General features: G+C 37.0%; 1 protein-coding gene across 1 annotated transcript in view; it reads right to left on the bottom strand.

Moving 5' to 3' along the window:
- Positions 1 to 14,239, bottom strand: part of LOC141337203 (ovochymase) — a 34,200-nt gene extending 19,961 nt beyond the window's left edge. Inside the window, exons 1-8 of the mRNA XM_073842978.1 lie at positions 13,938 to 14,239; positions 12,869 to 13,005; positions 11,123 to 11,216; positions 9,130 to 9,270; positions 8,714 to 8,811; positions 6,151 to 6,277; positions 5,835 to 6,044; positions 4,663 to 4,884 (exon numbers count right to left, since the gene is read on the bottom strand). Coding sequence (XP_073699079.1) covers positions 4,663 to 4,884; positions 5,835 to 6,044; positions 6,151 to 6,277; positions 8,714 to 8,811; positions 9,130 to 9,270; positions 11,123 to 11,216; positions 12,869 to 13,005; positions 13,938 to 14,064 — 1,156 coding nt within the window. The 5' untranslated portion in view covers positions 14,065 to 14,239. The remainder of the gene's footprint in view (positions 1 to 4,662; positions 4,885 to 5,834; positions 6,045 to 6,150; positions 6,278 to 8,713; positions 8,812 to 9,129; positions 9,271 to 11,122; positions 11,217 to 12,868; positions 13,006 to 13,937) is intronic.
- Positions 14,240 to 15,247: the final 1,008 nt, after the last annotated feature.

Here is a 15,247-nt window from a genome sequence, read left to right as displayed (position 1 = left end):
AGGGGTCTTTTATCAAAGTCCGTTTGCGCAACATAAAAAAAAGTGAAATTATGAGATACTAAGTTAAAAAAAAAAGTCAATTTTTGACATACTACATCCAAATTATGACATGCCTCATTATTATGAGATAAAAAAAGTTACAATTGCCACAATTATGATTTTATCTCATAATGCAACCTTTCATCTTTTTATCTCATAATTATGACTTTTTATCTCTCAGATTTTATGTTATCATTTTGACATTGTGCAAGTCAATTTGTGCAACTTAAGAAAATATCTCATAATTTAACCTTTCATCTTTTTATCTAATAATTATGACCTTTTTTATCTCATAATAGTTTTAGTATTATAAATATTAGAGGTCGACCGATACTGGATTTTACCGATACCGATAGCTAGGTTTGACCACACTGGCCGATACCGATTAATTAACTGATAGTTTTTGAAAATGGATACTGAAAGGCAACTAAAATAGTGCTCTACTATTTAAAAAAAATACTAAACCATACTTTGTAAATTAATAAAAATTTTAATATTAATTATATATTGATCAATAAAGTTATTTCATTGTTTATTAATGTTAACAAAATAAACTTCAAAATGTAACAATATATCAGTAAATGTTGAAATTAACACTCTAACAAGGAACAACACTTCTATTCTACAGCTTTCATCAGTCTTAGTTGATGTTACAAATGGGCTCATTGTAAAGGAGTGGGAATCTTTACATTTTAACAATATGTAAAATTTCCGTTTCTATGATTTTTGTTTACATTTGCAATCTCTGTATGTCAGTACTGCCATCTTAAAATTAAGATTCAATTTAATTACATTTTATATCAAATTTATTTTGTGCAAAAAAATCTTTTCGTGTTTTGTTTCAGTTCAATCTGTTGATTACGAAATAAGTTTATGTAATTTGTAAATGTCATAAAGGACGTGGTATGAATTGGACGGCAATAAGCCGGGAGAATTGGAGACCACTTCGTACATTTTTATTTGTGGAAAATCCCTTCTTAAACGAATTTCGTTTTGTATAATTTTAATTTTAATTTTAAATATATATTTTTGTTGATCACTTATTAAAAACAAGGAAAACTGGCATTGTGAAATAAAGTGCGTAACTACTATGCTTCCGCGTCCTGAAGAAAAGGCTAAAACATAAATTATAGCTCTATATGAAGCATACAGACTTTATTAGAGCTACAAAATTCAAACGTTTCACTTAAATGCACAATACTCAATCTTCCAGCCCAGGGTCAAGTCTTTATGAACATTAACAAAGATTTGGGACAGATATGATGCAATGTAAAACGTCAGCTGAATGAACACAGTTTGCTTTCTCACGTCATGTCTTTAAATCTGCAACTTTGCTGGCTAACAATATGACCAGCTGGATATAAACCAATGCAAATATATGGTAACAATCCTGACATTAAGCATTGGTGTCGGACTCAGCAAAAAATGCAACCAGGAAAAACTATCGGCAAGGATTTTTGCCGATAACCGATAGTTCCGCCAATCAACTATCGGTGCCGATTAATCGGCAAAACCGATACATCGGTCGACCTCTAATAAATATAACAGATTTGACCAATTTCTTATGTCATAATAGATTTTTTGTCACAATAATATATGACAGCAGATGACTTGGTTAAATAACGGTGTGTCAGTTGACCTTTTTTATTCCTGACTGTACCATCCCTGTTTGATACTTTCATTTTCCTTAACAGGCTGTGAAAGACAAGTTTTTGTGGCTGTATAGCTTATAAATATTTTATGAGGCAAGCAGTGTTCATTTTATAATTGGTTCATATAAAATAAGCACTATTTTTCTTTAACGGTGGCCCTGTGCAAACTTGCTTTTTTATTTAGATTTGAGTCATTAGTAATAAACAATAGCAACTTTTTACCAGTACAGAAAAAAAAAAGCATTTAGGAAATCATTTCATCTGAGGATAATGATTATTTCATTCCTCAAATGGCATCTAATTATGTGAGAGAAATTATAACTCCGTGTGCTAATCAGTCTTCCTGAAACACAAGTCCAATTCATTATTAATATTAAGATGTGAGTTCCACACACTGTATAGCTCAGGTTAACATAGTTTGTTATGCATTTCTGTTCACACTGTTTGTACTATTCCTCTCTTCAGGGTAACACAGGCTGTCAGCAGAACTAACACTAACACACCGCTTCGTCTTGACAGCCAGGATAAAGAAAGTGATGTGAAGAACACACACACTTGTAAGGCAAGTGAGGACAAAATGTCAAGACAGATGAGCCGTACAATCCATGACTGCATGTGGACCAAAACTAAGCTTGTTTTTATTAATTAAACTAGTTTTAGTGCATTTCTGTCACAACGTGCAGGGAGAGGGGAGCCAGGAGAACAAACGTAGGAGTCAGGAATGTAGAGAATCACTTATTTATTAACAAAAACCTATAAACAAAACCATGACGCAACTTCAAGACCAGACACTGAACTGAGGAAACAATTGACTTAAATAGCAGTGGCAGGGGGTGTAGCAAATTAACAAGACAGGTGAACCAAATCAAAGCTAATGGGGCAGGAACAAACCAATACACACAGAACTACAGGGGGAGACAAAGGGAGAAACCAACAGAAGTCCATGTGAGGGGGGAAACACTAGGAAACAACAGAAAACAGACTATAAATCCTGACAATTTCAGTGGTTTCATGGAAATGTTTCTTGCATGGATTTTACTGGTTGGTTTTTTCATGCATTTATATCTTAAATTGTATAACTTCAAATGACTTGACACTGACATTTAAAAGTCCATTCCCCATTCAATGAAAATGCAAGGCCAAGAGCGATTAACCTTTTTTGTCCCATGGAAGAAAGAAAGTCAGACGACTTTGGAATGACATGAGGTGACTTTGTTCAAGCGCACTATTCCTCTACACGTTCACTGCTCTGCAAACAGCCAGCGAAACACTTGTCCTTTCTGTCCTTTCTCATAGATCAAACATCCCAAACTCTTGGTTTTTTCCCTCACACTTTTTCTCCCATTCTTCCTCAACCTGCACTAGGACTTATTGACAGTATCTGGCGTTCAGTCCTTGAAAAGCTGCTGCAGATAAGCATATCGGCTGCTCACAGCTCTGTTTGATGTTCAGTAATAAGGAGCCGTAATTTATAGTACGCTCGCCTGCTGGCTCATGCCTCGCTGAGACTGATGATAATCAGTTTTTACAGCCCCTTTGTGCGAGGGATAAGAGAGAGAGATGAGAACGCCAGCTACTCTTGCGCCAGCGGTGCCATTTAGTGTTAGTTATGGGCCCCAAAACAGAGTCGAAGGTCGTCTCTGATAGGCCACGTTCTGGCACAGTGCTATGCTGGCTTGACACATTTCATCTAATTAAATTACTGGAGGATGTGTCACATAAATAGGACAAGTCTGTTCAAATATTAAGCCCAGATTTAAAAATTCCACTGCAAAAAAATTATTTTCTTACTTAGTTTTTTTGTCTTGTTTCCAAGATGGACTTTCTAGCTGAGTAAAAATAATTTTCTTGTTTTCAGAAGAAAAAAAAAAAAGAACAAGCAAAAACACAGTTAATTTTGACTTGTTTTTTCTGAAAACAAGATAATAATTTTTACTCTTCGAAAAAATCCTTCTTGGTTTAAGAATTTTTAGATATTTTGGCTGGAAACAAGACAAAAACTCTAAGTAAAAAAGGCATTTTTTGCAGTGCAGATTTGGGCAATTGCAAAAAATGATTTTTGGATTTAAACAACATTGTTTAGAGCAGACTATAGATTACAGACTAAATTACGAGAGAAATACCCTTGAAAACTCGCTGACTTGAGGCTTGGGCCTTGTGTTTGCAAGTTTTCAAGCACCATTTAATAAACATACGAAAATACACTGACATATCAGTTCGAGTGTTTTAAGGCATTAAGGCACAAATGAAAAAGGACTTTATTTTGCAAGATGCTATATTGCCCTTCAGTGCCTGATTTCTTTAAGATTTCTCACAGTTTCGTTCCGATTGCCCTCCAGTAACCTTGTCTAATAGGTGCTCAAACTTCACCAGCCAATGGTGGCCATTTTTTAGGTACACAAATGTCCTTTCAGACACTTGTGGCACTTTGAACCACGACCATGCACAGCAATTTTCATGTTGATTGGACAAACGGTCGAATAGTTATAGCCAATTTTTAAGGTTTGTCCCTCTTATAGTGCCACTAAGTGGGCAGCCTCCAAGATTGAGTTCTCACTCCGTTCAGGAGTTATAGGCATTTTACTACTGAAAATTTTGTATGAGGATTCTAATGACATAAGACACTTGAGCCTGCGACTGACGGTTTAGGAGTTATGAGCATTTTCATACTTTTGATCACTGCAGCACCCTGATTGGGGCCGATTGGGGTGAGTCTTGGTGACGTTGTAGACGGAGTGAGCACTACCATTCTTCCAAGTTTCAAGTCTCTAGGACTTACGGTTTGGTCTGCACAATCAGTTTCACGTGGAAATTGCTGATCCTTGGCCATTCTAACAATTATAATAGTTTCAGCGCTATGCACTTGAACCCCTAATAAAAGTTTTTAACTCAGAAATTGCAGTAGATAGTCTAAAATAGTATTTTCCAGTAATCATTTCATAACCTTTGTCTTTTCAGAGTCGAATCTTACCCAGTAACTGCCGACTATCGGTGACGGTGAGTTTATCTTTGCCGCATTGGCCTGCCTCACCCACGACAGCCAGATCGGTGATGTGCAGTTTGACAAGAAAGCCCTCTTCCACTGTGATGTCCCAAGAGCACCTCAAGTTTGCAGGATAAGCCTGAGGATAGTTCTTGGAGATTATCTGACCTTTACGTCCAAACAGCTTCCCAGGGGACCCACAGCCTGAGTCTAAACAGAGAGCGAGCGTTATTGTCGGAGCAATAATGCACAAAAGAAATTCATCAGACCTTGCAGTTCTTAAATATCATCCAGCTTCACGTAGGGTAGAAAGCATGTCACGCATGATGAAGGCAAAGCAGACTGTGCTTGTTAACAAAGTAGATTTAATTGATTTTGCTCAAGTGTTGCACTGAAATATATTCTCCATGGAATTTCCTCCAACACCCCAATTCACACAGTAAAGAAAAAAAAAACACGAAGGAGCTCCTTAAATGCCTCAACTGCTTTTCCTAGACAGAAATTAAATTGTGTTCAAATAGACTTATGCTTAAAAGGATAGTTCACCCAAAAATGAAGATTACCCTGTGTCCTATGTGTATATGACTTTCTTCTTTCAGACAAATACAATCAGAGTTATGTTAACAATGTCTTGGCTCTTCCAAGCTTTATAATGGCAGTGAATGGGTGTTGAGATTTTAAAGTTCAATAAAGTGAATCCATCTATCATAAAAAAAAGTACTTTATACAGGCCATATGTAGCGAATTGATGTGTTTGTGTAAGAAAAATATCCATTATTAAACCTTTATAAACCATAATCTCTAGCTTCCGCTAACTGTCGTACACCTGTTCACGAGAAAGTTGTGTTCTAGCAGATGACGTAGGACATAGGCGTCCTGTGAGAATATGCTAGTCTCTCGAGAACCACGTTTAGTTTACAGCGAAGTAAAACCAGTCTCCTCTTTTTATGATGGATGGATGCACTTTATTGGACTCCAAAATCTCAACAGCCATTCACTCCCATTATAAAGCTTGGAAGAACCAGGACATTTTTTAATATAACTCCAATTGAATTCATCTAAAAAGAACAATGTCATATACATCTAGGATGACTTGAGGGTGAGTAAAACTTTAATATGATCAGCTATGTGATGTATTGATTCAGTTTGACTGTACTTACCTTCTGGAGGAGTTGTTTGGGTAATCGTTGGTCCTGTGGTTGTGTTGTTGGTGGTGGTTGTTGGAGTGGTTGTAACTGGTGGGGCACTTGCTACAGTGTAGGTAGCACTGAAGCCTTTAGCAGTCTTGCTGGAATCAGACTTGAAACGAACCACCATACTATTGCCATTAGACAACACCGGAGCCGGGACTCTGTTTCCACAGAAACGACCTGCAGTAATTGAGATTTATATATTTTGGCAGATGAAAATGAGTGCACAGATGTTCGGCGAGGAACAAAGGCAAGCTTTTTGGATTCAGTAAATGTCAGTTCTCACCCAGTTGGGCGGCACCATCTGAAGCACCATCATAGACGTCCACAAAGTCACCACATGATTCTGGGACAAGGTCAAATGCTGTGAATGTTAGCCGGACCTTTTCCCCATCAGGTACGTGTATCATCCACTGGGTGCCCCATGCAAATAAAAATCTTAGTTAATTTATCATTAATCCAAACTAGACTACAGTGTATTTAAACAGCATTTTGATTTTGCACGTGCACAGTGCAAAGACTGATCCAAAATGCAATTTTAGTATGCTGACAGGGCTGGTGATTGAAATTGTGCTTTCTCATGCATCTTTAGTTAGTTTCAAGTCAAGGCTAGAAGGCTGGCTCTAGATTAGCTGATGTGGGTAAATATCCTGCCAGATGGAGCCACACTGTGAGGAAGCTTCCAGCAATCTGACTTCCACAATCAAAGCCCCTCATGTCAAAAACTGATCATCAAATCCTCCTCACAAACTGCACAATTTCCTGTGTATGTGCAGTCAGAGTGTCACTGGAGTCATTATTCAGAACAATTTGTCTGAAAACATGATGGAACTATAGTTTTTGGATGTTTTGAGGAAAATGTGCATGTGCAATCACTCGAAAATGTTGCAGATGGGTGCAAGGGCATTGGTTGCTAGGCTTTCTAGGTGATTACATACTGGCACAGTCTAAAGAAACCAACCCCAGTAGGTACATTTACAAGCATCCAAATAATACTTTTGTAATTGGATTCATGTAAACAACGTAAACGCCTCAATCCATGAGCTTTCTTTTGTATTTGAAAAGAGTGTTGTAGACCTACAATAATCCAGTCAATAAGAAAGAAACTAAGCAGCCAGCACTGAAATTCTTGTCAATCGGTTTCAAAAATGCCTTGCACACATGCCTTTTCATCTGTTTAATCGTTTACCGAAAAGTTTTGTCATTTAGAAAAGGAACAGAATTTGAGGTATTGTTGACAGTGTCGGGGGTAATGCATTAAAAGTAATGCTAGTTATGTAATCAGATTACTTTTTCAAGTAACTAGTAAAGTAAAGTGACATATTCAATGCGAAATGTCCACTAAGTGGCGCTAAAAGAGTTTTTGTTTTTATCCACCCGGAACAGATTAACGTTCATAATGTATGTTTTATGTGACGTTGGTTTTGCGTGTCTCTCCACAGTTCTGACGTGAAATGTTTGTGAGTGGCGCTATAACTCCTACACCTAAACTTACCTGATAGTATGAGCAAAAGCAAATGTGACATAAAAACACAATTGCAAGCAATCTCAAGTGGACATTTCTGTTGAAAATGGCAGTGATATGTTTTAATTGGTATGGATTTTGTGTCTTGAGAAAAAGTTCCCATGAGAATGTTTTCATCATGAGATCATGTGGCAACAACATAGTAAAAAGCTACAACTATATGATTTCTAGGTATTCGACTCTTTCGACTGGTCGACTAGTATTCGTTCATTTTAAGCATGAGTCGACTATTAATTGCAAGTTTATTAATAAACCGAATAAATCATAATAATGAGCCTTTAATTGCCTACATAGCCTAATAAGTGCTCAAGTGCACAATTATTTTACAAAAGCGCAACATTTCGATGTTATTCTGAGTGCACACAAATAAACATAGGGTTTTTACAGATTCAAAAGATGTATTACTTTTATCTGTATGACCAAAAATGTATACTGTTCAGCTTCCACACTCCGCACAGACACTTTAATAGCACACATTTTTCTTGGTTAACATTAGATTGAGCGACCATGTAAAGTTGCTAAAACATAGTTGCTAATACAAGTCGATGAATGATAGGTGAGCATTTGGATGTTCTGCCCAATGTACTGTATTACAACATAGATCAGCTGTTAAGGATCTCCGTCACGGACTGCGTGACTTCGCCACTTCCTCTGGAATTTACTGTATTAGTCTTTTCGATGACTAACGGTTAGTCAACTATTAGGGGGCAGCCCTAATAAAAACACTATGGTAAACGCTATAGCTTAATAGCTTAAATTTACATTTAATACATGCACTCTTAAAAAAGAAACAACCGATGTTGTTTCTTAACACACCTCCATGTCTAGTTAAGGACAACACATTTTTTGAGAGTGCATGTCTACATTAATAATACACTAAAATTCGATATGAATATGCAACGTTTTTACCACAATACTATGGTGTAGTTAACATTACTACAGTAAATTCATGGTAAATGATGGCAATTGGTAGATGTGAAAAGCCTTCTGGCTTAGTTTTTGCACCATTTGAGCCAAATGCATAAACGGTCTGTGTGGCGCAATTCAAATAGTGTTGTTTCATTCTGCCTTTGGTTCATAAACATATCAAACATTTATCAAACTCTTGTTATTGTTTTATCAAGGAAAATTATCATCGTTTTATCGCCCAGCCCTAGAAGGTTATGCATGAGTAAAGCAGCAGATATTGAACAGGCAGTGTGTAGAGCAATCGAATTGTAGGTGGAGAAGGGCAAAGATACAGACTCCAGAGAACAAACTGGAAAAAGACAGATTGTGATAAATCAGGAGCAGGTGTAGAGGTCATATTGATCATTGGAAGCACCTGGTAGAGCGCGCCATTCTCATAGTGTTGTGCAGGAAAGCCAGGGGTCAACAGCTCCCCACGGTCACCTTGAAGAACGCCACCAGCCCCAACTATTTCTAGAAGCATGGGAACGAGAGAGATTTAGCTGCAAAGAGAGACACCAAAAGGGTATTCTGACAGTCCCCCCTCCCAATACACCCCAGTTACACACACACACACACACACACACACACTAACGCGCTGCGTCTCTTTCTAGGTCAGCTGCAGCGAGACACATATAACAGCCTCTCAGTATCTGGGAGAGTAAGATACAGTCACTAAATGATGATATGAAAGGTGCAGCAGACATGTTTTGTTCAATCTGAAATGTTTTTCCACAGTGTTGATAGTACTGTTATGTAATTAAGTCATTTTGTAATGCTCATTGTCTTTACCTGACGTTGTCTCAGGGGCCACAGCGCGGTACAGGGCTTTGAATCCCCTCTCTGTGTATCTGTCGTTGGTGTCAAAATACACATAAATGGTGTTTCCTAACGACACTATTGGTTTAGGCAGAGAATAGCCACAGTACTTCTCTGCAGAAGAAACAAATATGAAGTTTACTGTAGGACTATTATGATTATTTTGCATTATTTTGACATTTATTTATACATTTTATAATGAAAATTAAGCATGTATTCCCACCAAATTGCCCTTACCGTAATTAAAAAAGTACAATATTTAAAGTTTGTATGTATCAAGGGCATTTGCTCTGAGGAGGCAAGGGAGCCAGTGATTACATTTTTAATGTAAAAATAAAAAAATATAATTGTTTTTCTGATAGTGTAAGAAATGTTTATTTAACCAAGAAAATGTGACAAGGACATGAATTTACATTTGATTTAAAAAGAAAGAAAAAAGAAAAGAAAAAACTTCATTACAAAACACCATCTGGATGCATTAGGGTTATTTTCGCTGTTTTGGGGTATAAAATACATTTTATTCATGAAATTCACATGAGTAGTCCAAAGAGAAATCTTTACAATGTCAATGAAATAGCAATAAAACAAAAGTTGGAAACATTTTATTTTACAATGTCCTTGTTACATTCCATATAGTAAATTATGCATAAAGCAATAATTTCATGCAATAACCCTAAACCAAGTACAGGTTCATTAATATTACCCAGTACTTAAATGTATAATTACACTGTGACAAGGACACTGTAAAATAAAGCGCACCTTTAATGCTCTTAAATTTCTTGTCCATGTTGCCATCTGCTTTTTCCAAGAGACTGAATTTGTGTCAAAACACTGATTTTAGTTGAACATAGCCTTTGACATTAACAACAAATATTTTCTCTTACGTTTTCTCATATGTTTCTAGTTTGCTATCCTCACTATGTAATATTACATACAGTCAAACCAAAAATTATTCAGACACCAGTAGTACCAGGACACTATAGTTCATTTATGTAAGTGAGTATAGCAAAATAAAGTAAACTGTGACATATTGCACCCAAATATTCATTATACAGTGAACTACCAGTAAAATTGCAAAAGATTTGGGACAAAACTTTGACCTGACCAAGTGTTTTTTTTTTTCTTGAATTGCTAATATGACCTTTTTACACCTTTTAGTTGGTTGTACTCCATTACATACTTTTCTATCAAAGTTATCTGACATTATCAAGATTAATTTGTTCTGACACAGTTTATCTCAAGTACTTGTCATATTTTATTACCATTTTCTAAACTCTACTGAATAAACTGTGAGAAATGTTAAAAGTGTCTGGTTAAATTTTGGTTTGACTGTAGTCATCTGATTTGATTGCATGCATTAATATTCCATTTTGAGGTTGAGACCCACTAGTTGATAACCGCCAGACTAGAATACCCAAGAAAATACAGCGCTTTTACTTTAGGTACACTCCTAAAAATAAAGATGCTTTAAAAGGTTCTTCACAGTGATGCCATAGAAGAACCATTCAGTCAAAGGTTCTTTAAAGAACCATCTCTTTCTTACCTTTTTATAATCTGAAGAACCTTCTTTCACCACAAAGAACCTTTTGTGAAACAGAAATGTTCTTCAGATGTTAAAGGTTCATTATGGAACCATTTATACAAAAAGGATTCTTCTATGGCATCGTGAAGCACCTTTATGTGAGTGTAGAGTGGCCAATCTCAGTTTTGTTGTGCACCTCTTATTCAAACTGAAAATTGTCAAGACACGCTCAGCATAAGCAATGGCCCAACGGCCAAAAAATGGTGACCGGTAACATTCAGTCAATCTGTTAGAAGTTAATTGCCTCATGCCCTCTGGAATAAATGCAGGAAGATCACTTCTGCGCTCATGGTAATTAACTTACAGTGATTTCTTTTCCTGACTCTCTGCAGGGAAGTGAAATGGTTTCGCCAAAATGATGACCAGCCACAGCACAAGACTCACCAATAATGCCCAATTCGTCCTTGAGAGTGATGAAGTCGGCCTCACACGTGTTGGAGACCTGTATAGAGAAGTCTTCAAACCAGAGATGGATCACCTGAAGAAACAAGGTACAAATTGGTGTCCCATTACTTAATATTTTAATATTAGATTAAAGGCACAATTTTAAAGGGGTCATATGATGTTGCTAAAAAGAGCATTATTTAGTGTATTTGTTGTAATGCGATGTGTTTATGTGGTTTGAGGTTCAAAAAACATTTTTTTCCACATACTGTACATTATTGTTGCTCCTCTCTGCCCCGCCTTTCTGCAAAGCTTTGATTTTTACAAAAGTCATAGATGATGGAAACCGAGGTGTTCTCTGATTGGCCAGTTATCCGGTGCATTGTGATTGGCCGAATACCTCAAGTGTGTGATGGAAATATTACATCCCTAACCATGTTAGGGACGCTGTTTCTCGGTGCGACGAGACAGAAACAATAAAACCCATTATAAACTAGGCATTTGTTGCATCCAGTGGGGTCTTAACTACTGATTATAATGACTCATTTATAATGACTCATACTGTCTTTTACAATATATACATATACTTTCCATATACTCTCTCCGTGACGTGGACAAGCGGGGGCATGTTTGAACGAGCTGTTTTTAGGAAGGTGTGGTTGAGTCTTAACTTTTATAATAAATATCTCTTTGGTTTTGAAACTTTAAGCTTTGCAACTTTACAGATCTTATCTATACACAAACAGCTTGTAACCCTCCAAAGACAAAGGAAAACAAGAAACCGCATCATATGACCCCTTTAAAGGTGTCATCGGATGCAAAACTAACTTTTACATGTTGTTTGAACATTAATGTGTGTTGGCAGTTTGTACACAACCACCCTACAATGATAAAAATCCACACAGTGGTATTTTGTTAATCTTTAAAAGTAATATACCCTTTTTAAAATCAGGTCATTCTCAGCTTCTTGTGGGTGTGACGACAGACTGATAGAGGCTGCTCCCACGATAGTTGATTGACATGAGTTCCTTACCTTAGACCTGCCCTCACCGAGCTGAAACAGTCCGACTCCGATCGCCATTGTGAGACTCAGGTGCAGGGGAAGACAAGAATGTCTCAGATTGAGCAATTGAGGTGTTCTGTTGTTGGATGTAATAATGAACATAGCATTCGTCATTTACTCCCAACATCTGAGCCGCTAAAGTTGCAGAGGATAACGTTACTTTAGTTTTTAAAAGGAAAGTGCCGATACCGATCTACATATGCGTCTCGTGCGAATCATTCCTGATACAGCTTCACCCACAGCAGAAGTGAGTATAAGGGTTTTTTATGCATCTTTGCAAATTACCTTTCTTAATAATGTGCTTGTTGATATGTTTTGCCGCTAAATGTGGCTAAACGCGGCTAAAGTAAACATTACGGCTCATCATCCCAGGCAGAGAGGGGCGGGGCGAGCAGAGCTCATTTGCATTTAAAGGACCATGCAATAAAATTAGTTGATTTTTTGCAGAGCTGATTTTGACACGGTACCATCAGGAATTTTTAACCAAAGTATATTATAGAATTTTCATTAAGACCCTAAGAATCATATGTACTTGTGGAAATTGGGCATCTGATGACCTCTTTAAGAGTTTGAAGCCAAATTTTCAGCGTTTTCAGAAACCAAAGCATGTAGGTCATTTAAACCTTACAGTGTACTAATGAGCAGCTAACGGCTAATGAGCTGAGGTAAGTGTCATCCAGTACCTTATTGGCTTCTACTGTAATGTGCCAACTGCAGCTCATGCCATTGTCGTAACTGCTGGGGTAATTCCCACTGGAGAATTCCCCAGAGGAAGCTGTCAGCTCCTGCAGACTCCCACATCCCGTATTGATCTCATCCTCTGTGGACAGAGACAGAGCGAGGAATAGAATTTGACATTGCCTGTGTAAACAGATTGATTTCCTCAGCAGCACCCTGCAGGTGAAGCTATTTCTTGGATTCAGGCTCGTGGGAACATAATGCAGTTTTAGCCTGGTAACCGAATTTGAAGGGAAAGGATAATGTGTGTGTTCTAGTACCTGTATATATTGCACTGCAGTCATCATCAGAGAAGCAAAAATACTCTTAAGCTTAATGATTATGTGGAACATAAGCATTGTACAAGTGAAACTTCAGCTTTACTTGAAGTGTAATTTTACTCATATGAACATTTTTCATTATTGTGCACCAGTGTGAAAAATTCCTTCTGGAAGCAGAAAGTGATTACAGAAAGCTATTTTTGAGACTATTATACAGTTTAGCTACATAATTTACATGTATATGCTGCTTTCTAGTGCTTTCTGAAGAGGAAAGTGCTGCATTGTATGCACTGTATGCCAGAGATTTCACAATTGAGGCTGATTCAACTGAACGTATATTCATTTTGTGCTGAGAAGTAATTTAAAGTTTTATCAATAACCTCAATCGTTCAAAAGTAACTTCATAGTTGTAGTTTATAATGAACACCAGCAGCCGGATGGCAAAAGAAGAGTGCAAGGAAATCATTTGGATTAGGTTTTAATCTATAGCGTTAAAAAAAAACTTATTTTCATGAATGTTAAGCAGCAGAGATTCATTATAGAGTGGTTGTTTGCCAAGTAAACGACTTTGTGCCATTGATTAGGTCTATTGATTTGACATTATAGTCCCGTAGAATCATAAATAATTACACATTTTCTATTGTTTTATTTAGTACCACTGCAATGCTTTATATCAGAGTGTAAGTCAGAGTTAACTATGTATGCAAGACTAATTATCTTGATTATATCTGGATTTGCAGCAGTAATAACTTACCTTTTGGATTAGAGTTGTTCCTCTCAATGACAAACACCACAACGATTCCAATAGTGACTGCGGTTAGGGCTATAAAGAGGAAGATCAAGCTCTTCTCTAATGTTGTTAGACCTTTCTTAGATGTCATCTGTCCTGATGTTCCTCAGGGTTCTCCAGCCAGAAACAGATAAATGGGGTCTTCAGCCGGAGCTGACCGAGTTACATTCTTCTCACAGATGGTCTAATATTTATAATGTTGTGTTGACCTTTGTAGAGCCGTACTTTACTCTCAGTGGGTTTGCTGTGCGACTCCACAAAAGCAATTTCTGCAAGTGTCTCCTTAATGCATTTTACTGCGTGTGTGACAGGTCAGGTTGTAAATTTAGGAAATCGGACTGGTTTTATCTAGGAACCTTTATCGGTGAAGTGAAAGCAATGATTACAGTCTCAAATGATTAACTACATAAGACGTATCTTGGTTGTAGACCACTTCTAGACTTTGTTTAGTAATACTATTAAGGGTGAAATAATTAGTTGTATACTTAACCTTTAATGTATTAGTAATTTCACTGTCTGGTTGGTTAGTCATTTAATGAGATATGTGACCCTGGACCACAAAACCAGTCATAAGTTGCCAAAAAATACATTGTATGGGTCAAAATTATAAATTTTTCTTTTATGCCAAAAATCATTAGGATATTAAGTAAAGATCATGTTCCATGAAGATATGTTGTGAATTTCCTACTGTAAATATATCAAAACTAAATTTTTGATTATTAATATGCATTGCTAAGAGCTTCATTTGGACAACTTTAAAGGCGATTTTCTTAGTATTTCGATTTTTTTCACTGGTAACTGGTTTTGTGGTCCAGGGTCACATATTTCATTCAAAAACTAAATTTCCCAGTGTTGTTTTGGACCCAGATTGTAACTGTATAAAATTATTTTTCAAAATAGCTTCACAGAATGGCATGAAGGTGAGTAAATGATGACCAAATTTTTATTTTTAGCTAAAACTATCCCTTTAAGGTTTCCCTACATGTCTGGACACAATGCTTCTGAGTTCATACAAATACCTGGATCTATTGGGTCTAAAAATAAACACCCTAAGGGCCAGCAATTGAATGAACACTTTGTGTTTGAAGAGAGAGAAAAAAGAACAGCTTGCTGTGCCACACATACTGTCAAGGCCTGTTTGCTCGGGCATTGAACGGAGCGAATGAAATGAAAGAGGGTCTTTTTAAAGAGCCCCTTTCATTGAGGCGGCCCATATATGCTCAGTCGCTCAACCAGAGGTTTGTTCTGAAGGAGCCTTTGGAAAGCAGTGTCAC

Source organism: Garra rufa, chromosome 6, assembly GCF_049309525.1.
Source record: "Garra rufa chromosome 6, GarRuf1.0, whole genome shotgun sequence".
Lineage (NCBI taxonomy): Eukaryota > Metazoa > Chordata > Actinopteri > Cypriniformes > Cyprinidae > Garra > Garra rufa.
The sequence above is the reverse complement of the archived record's forward strand: the minus strand, read 5'-3'. Positions and strand labels throughout refer to the sequence as shown.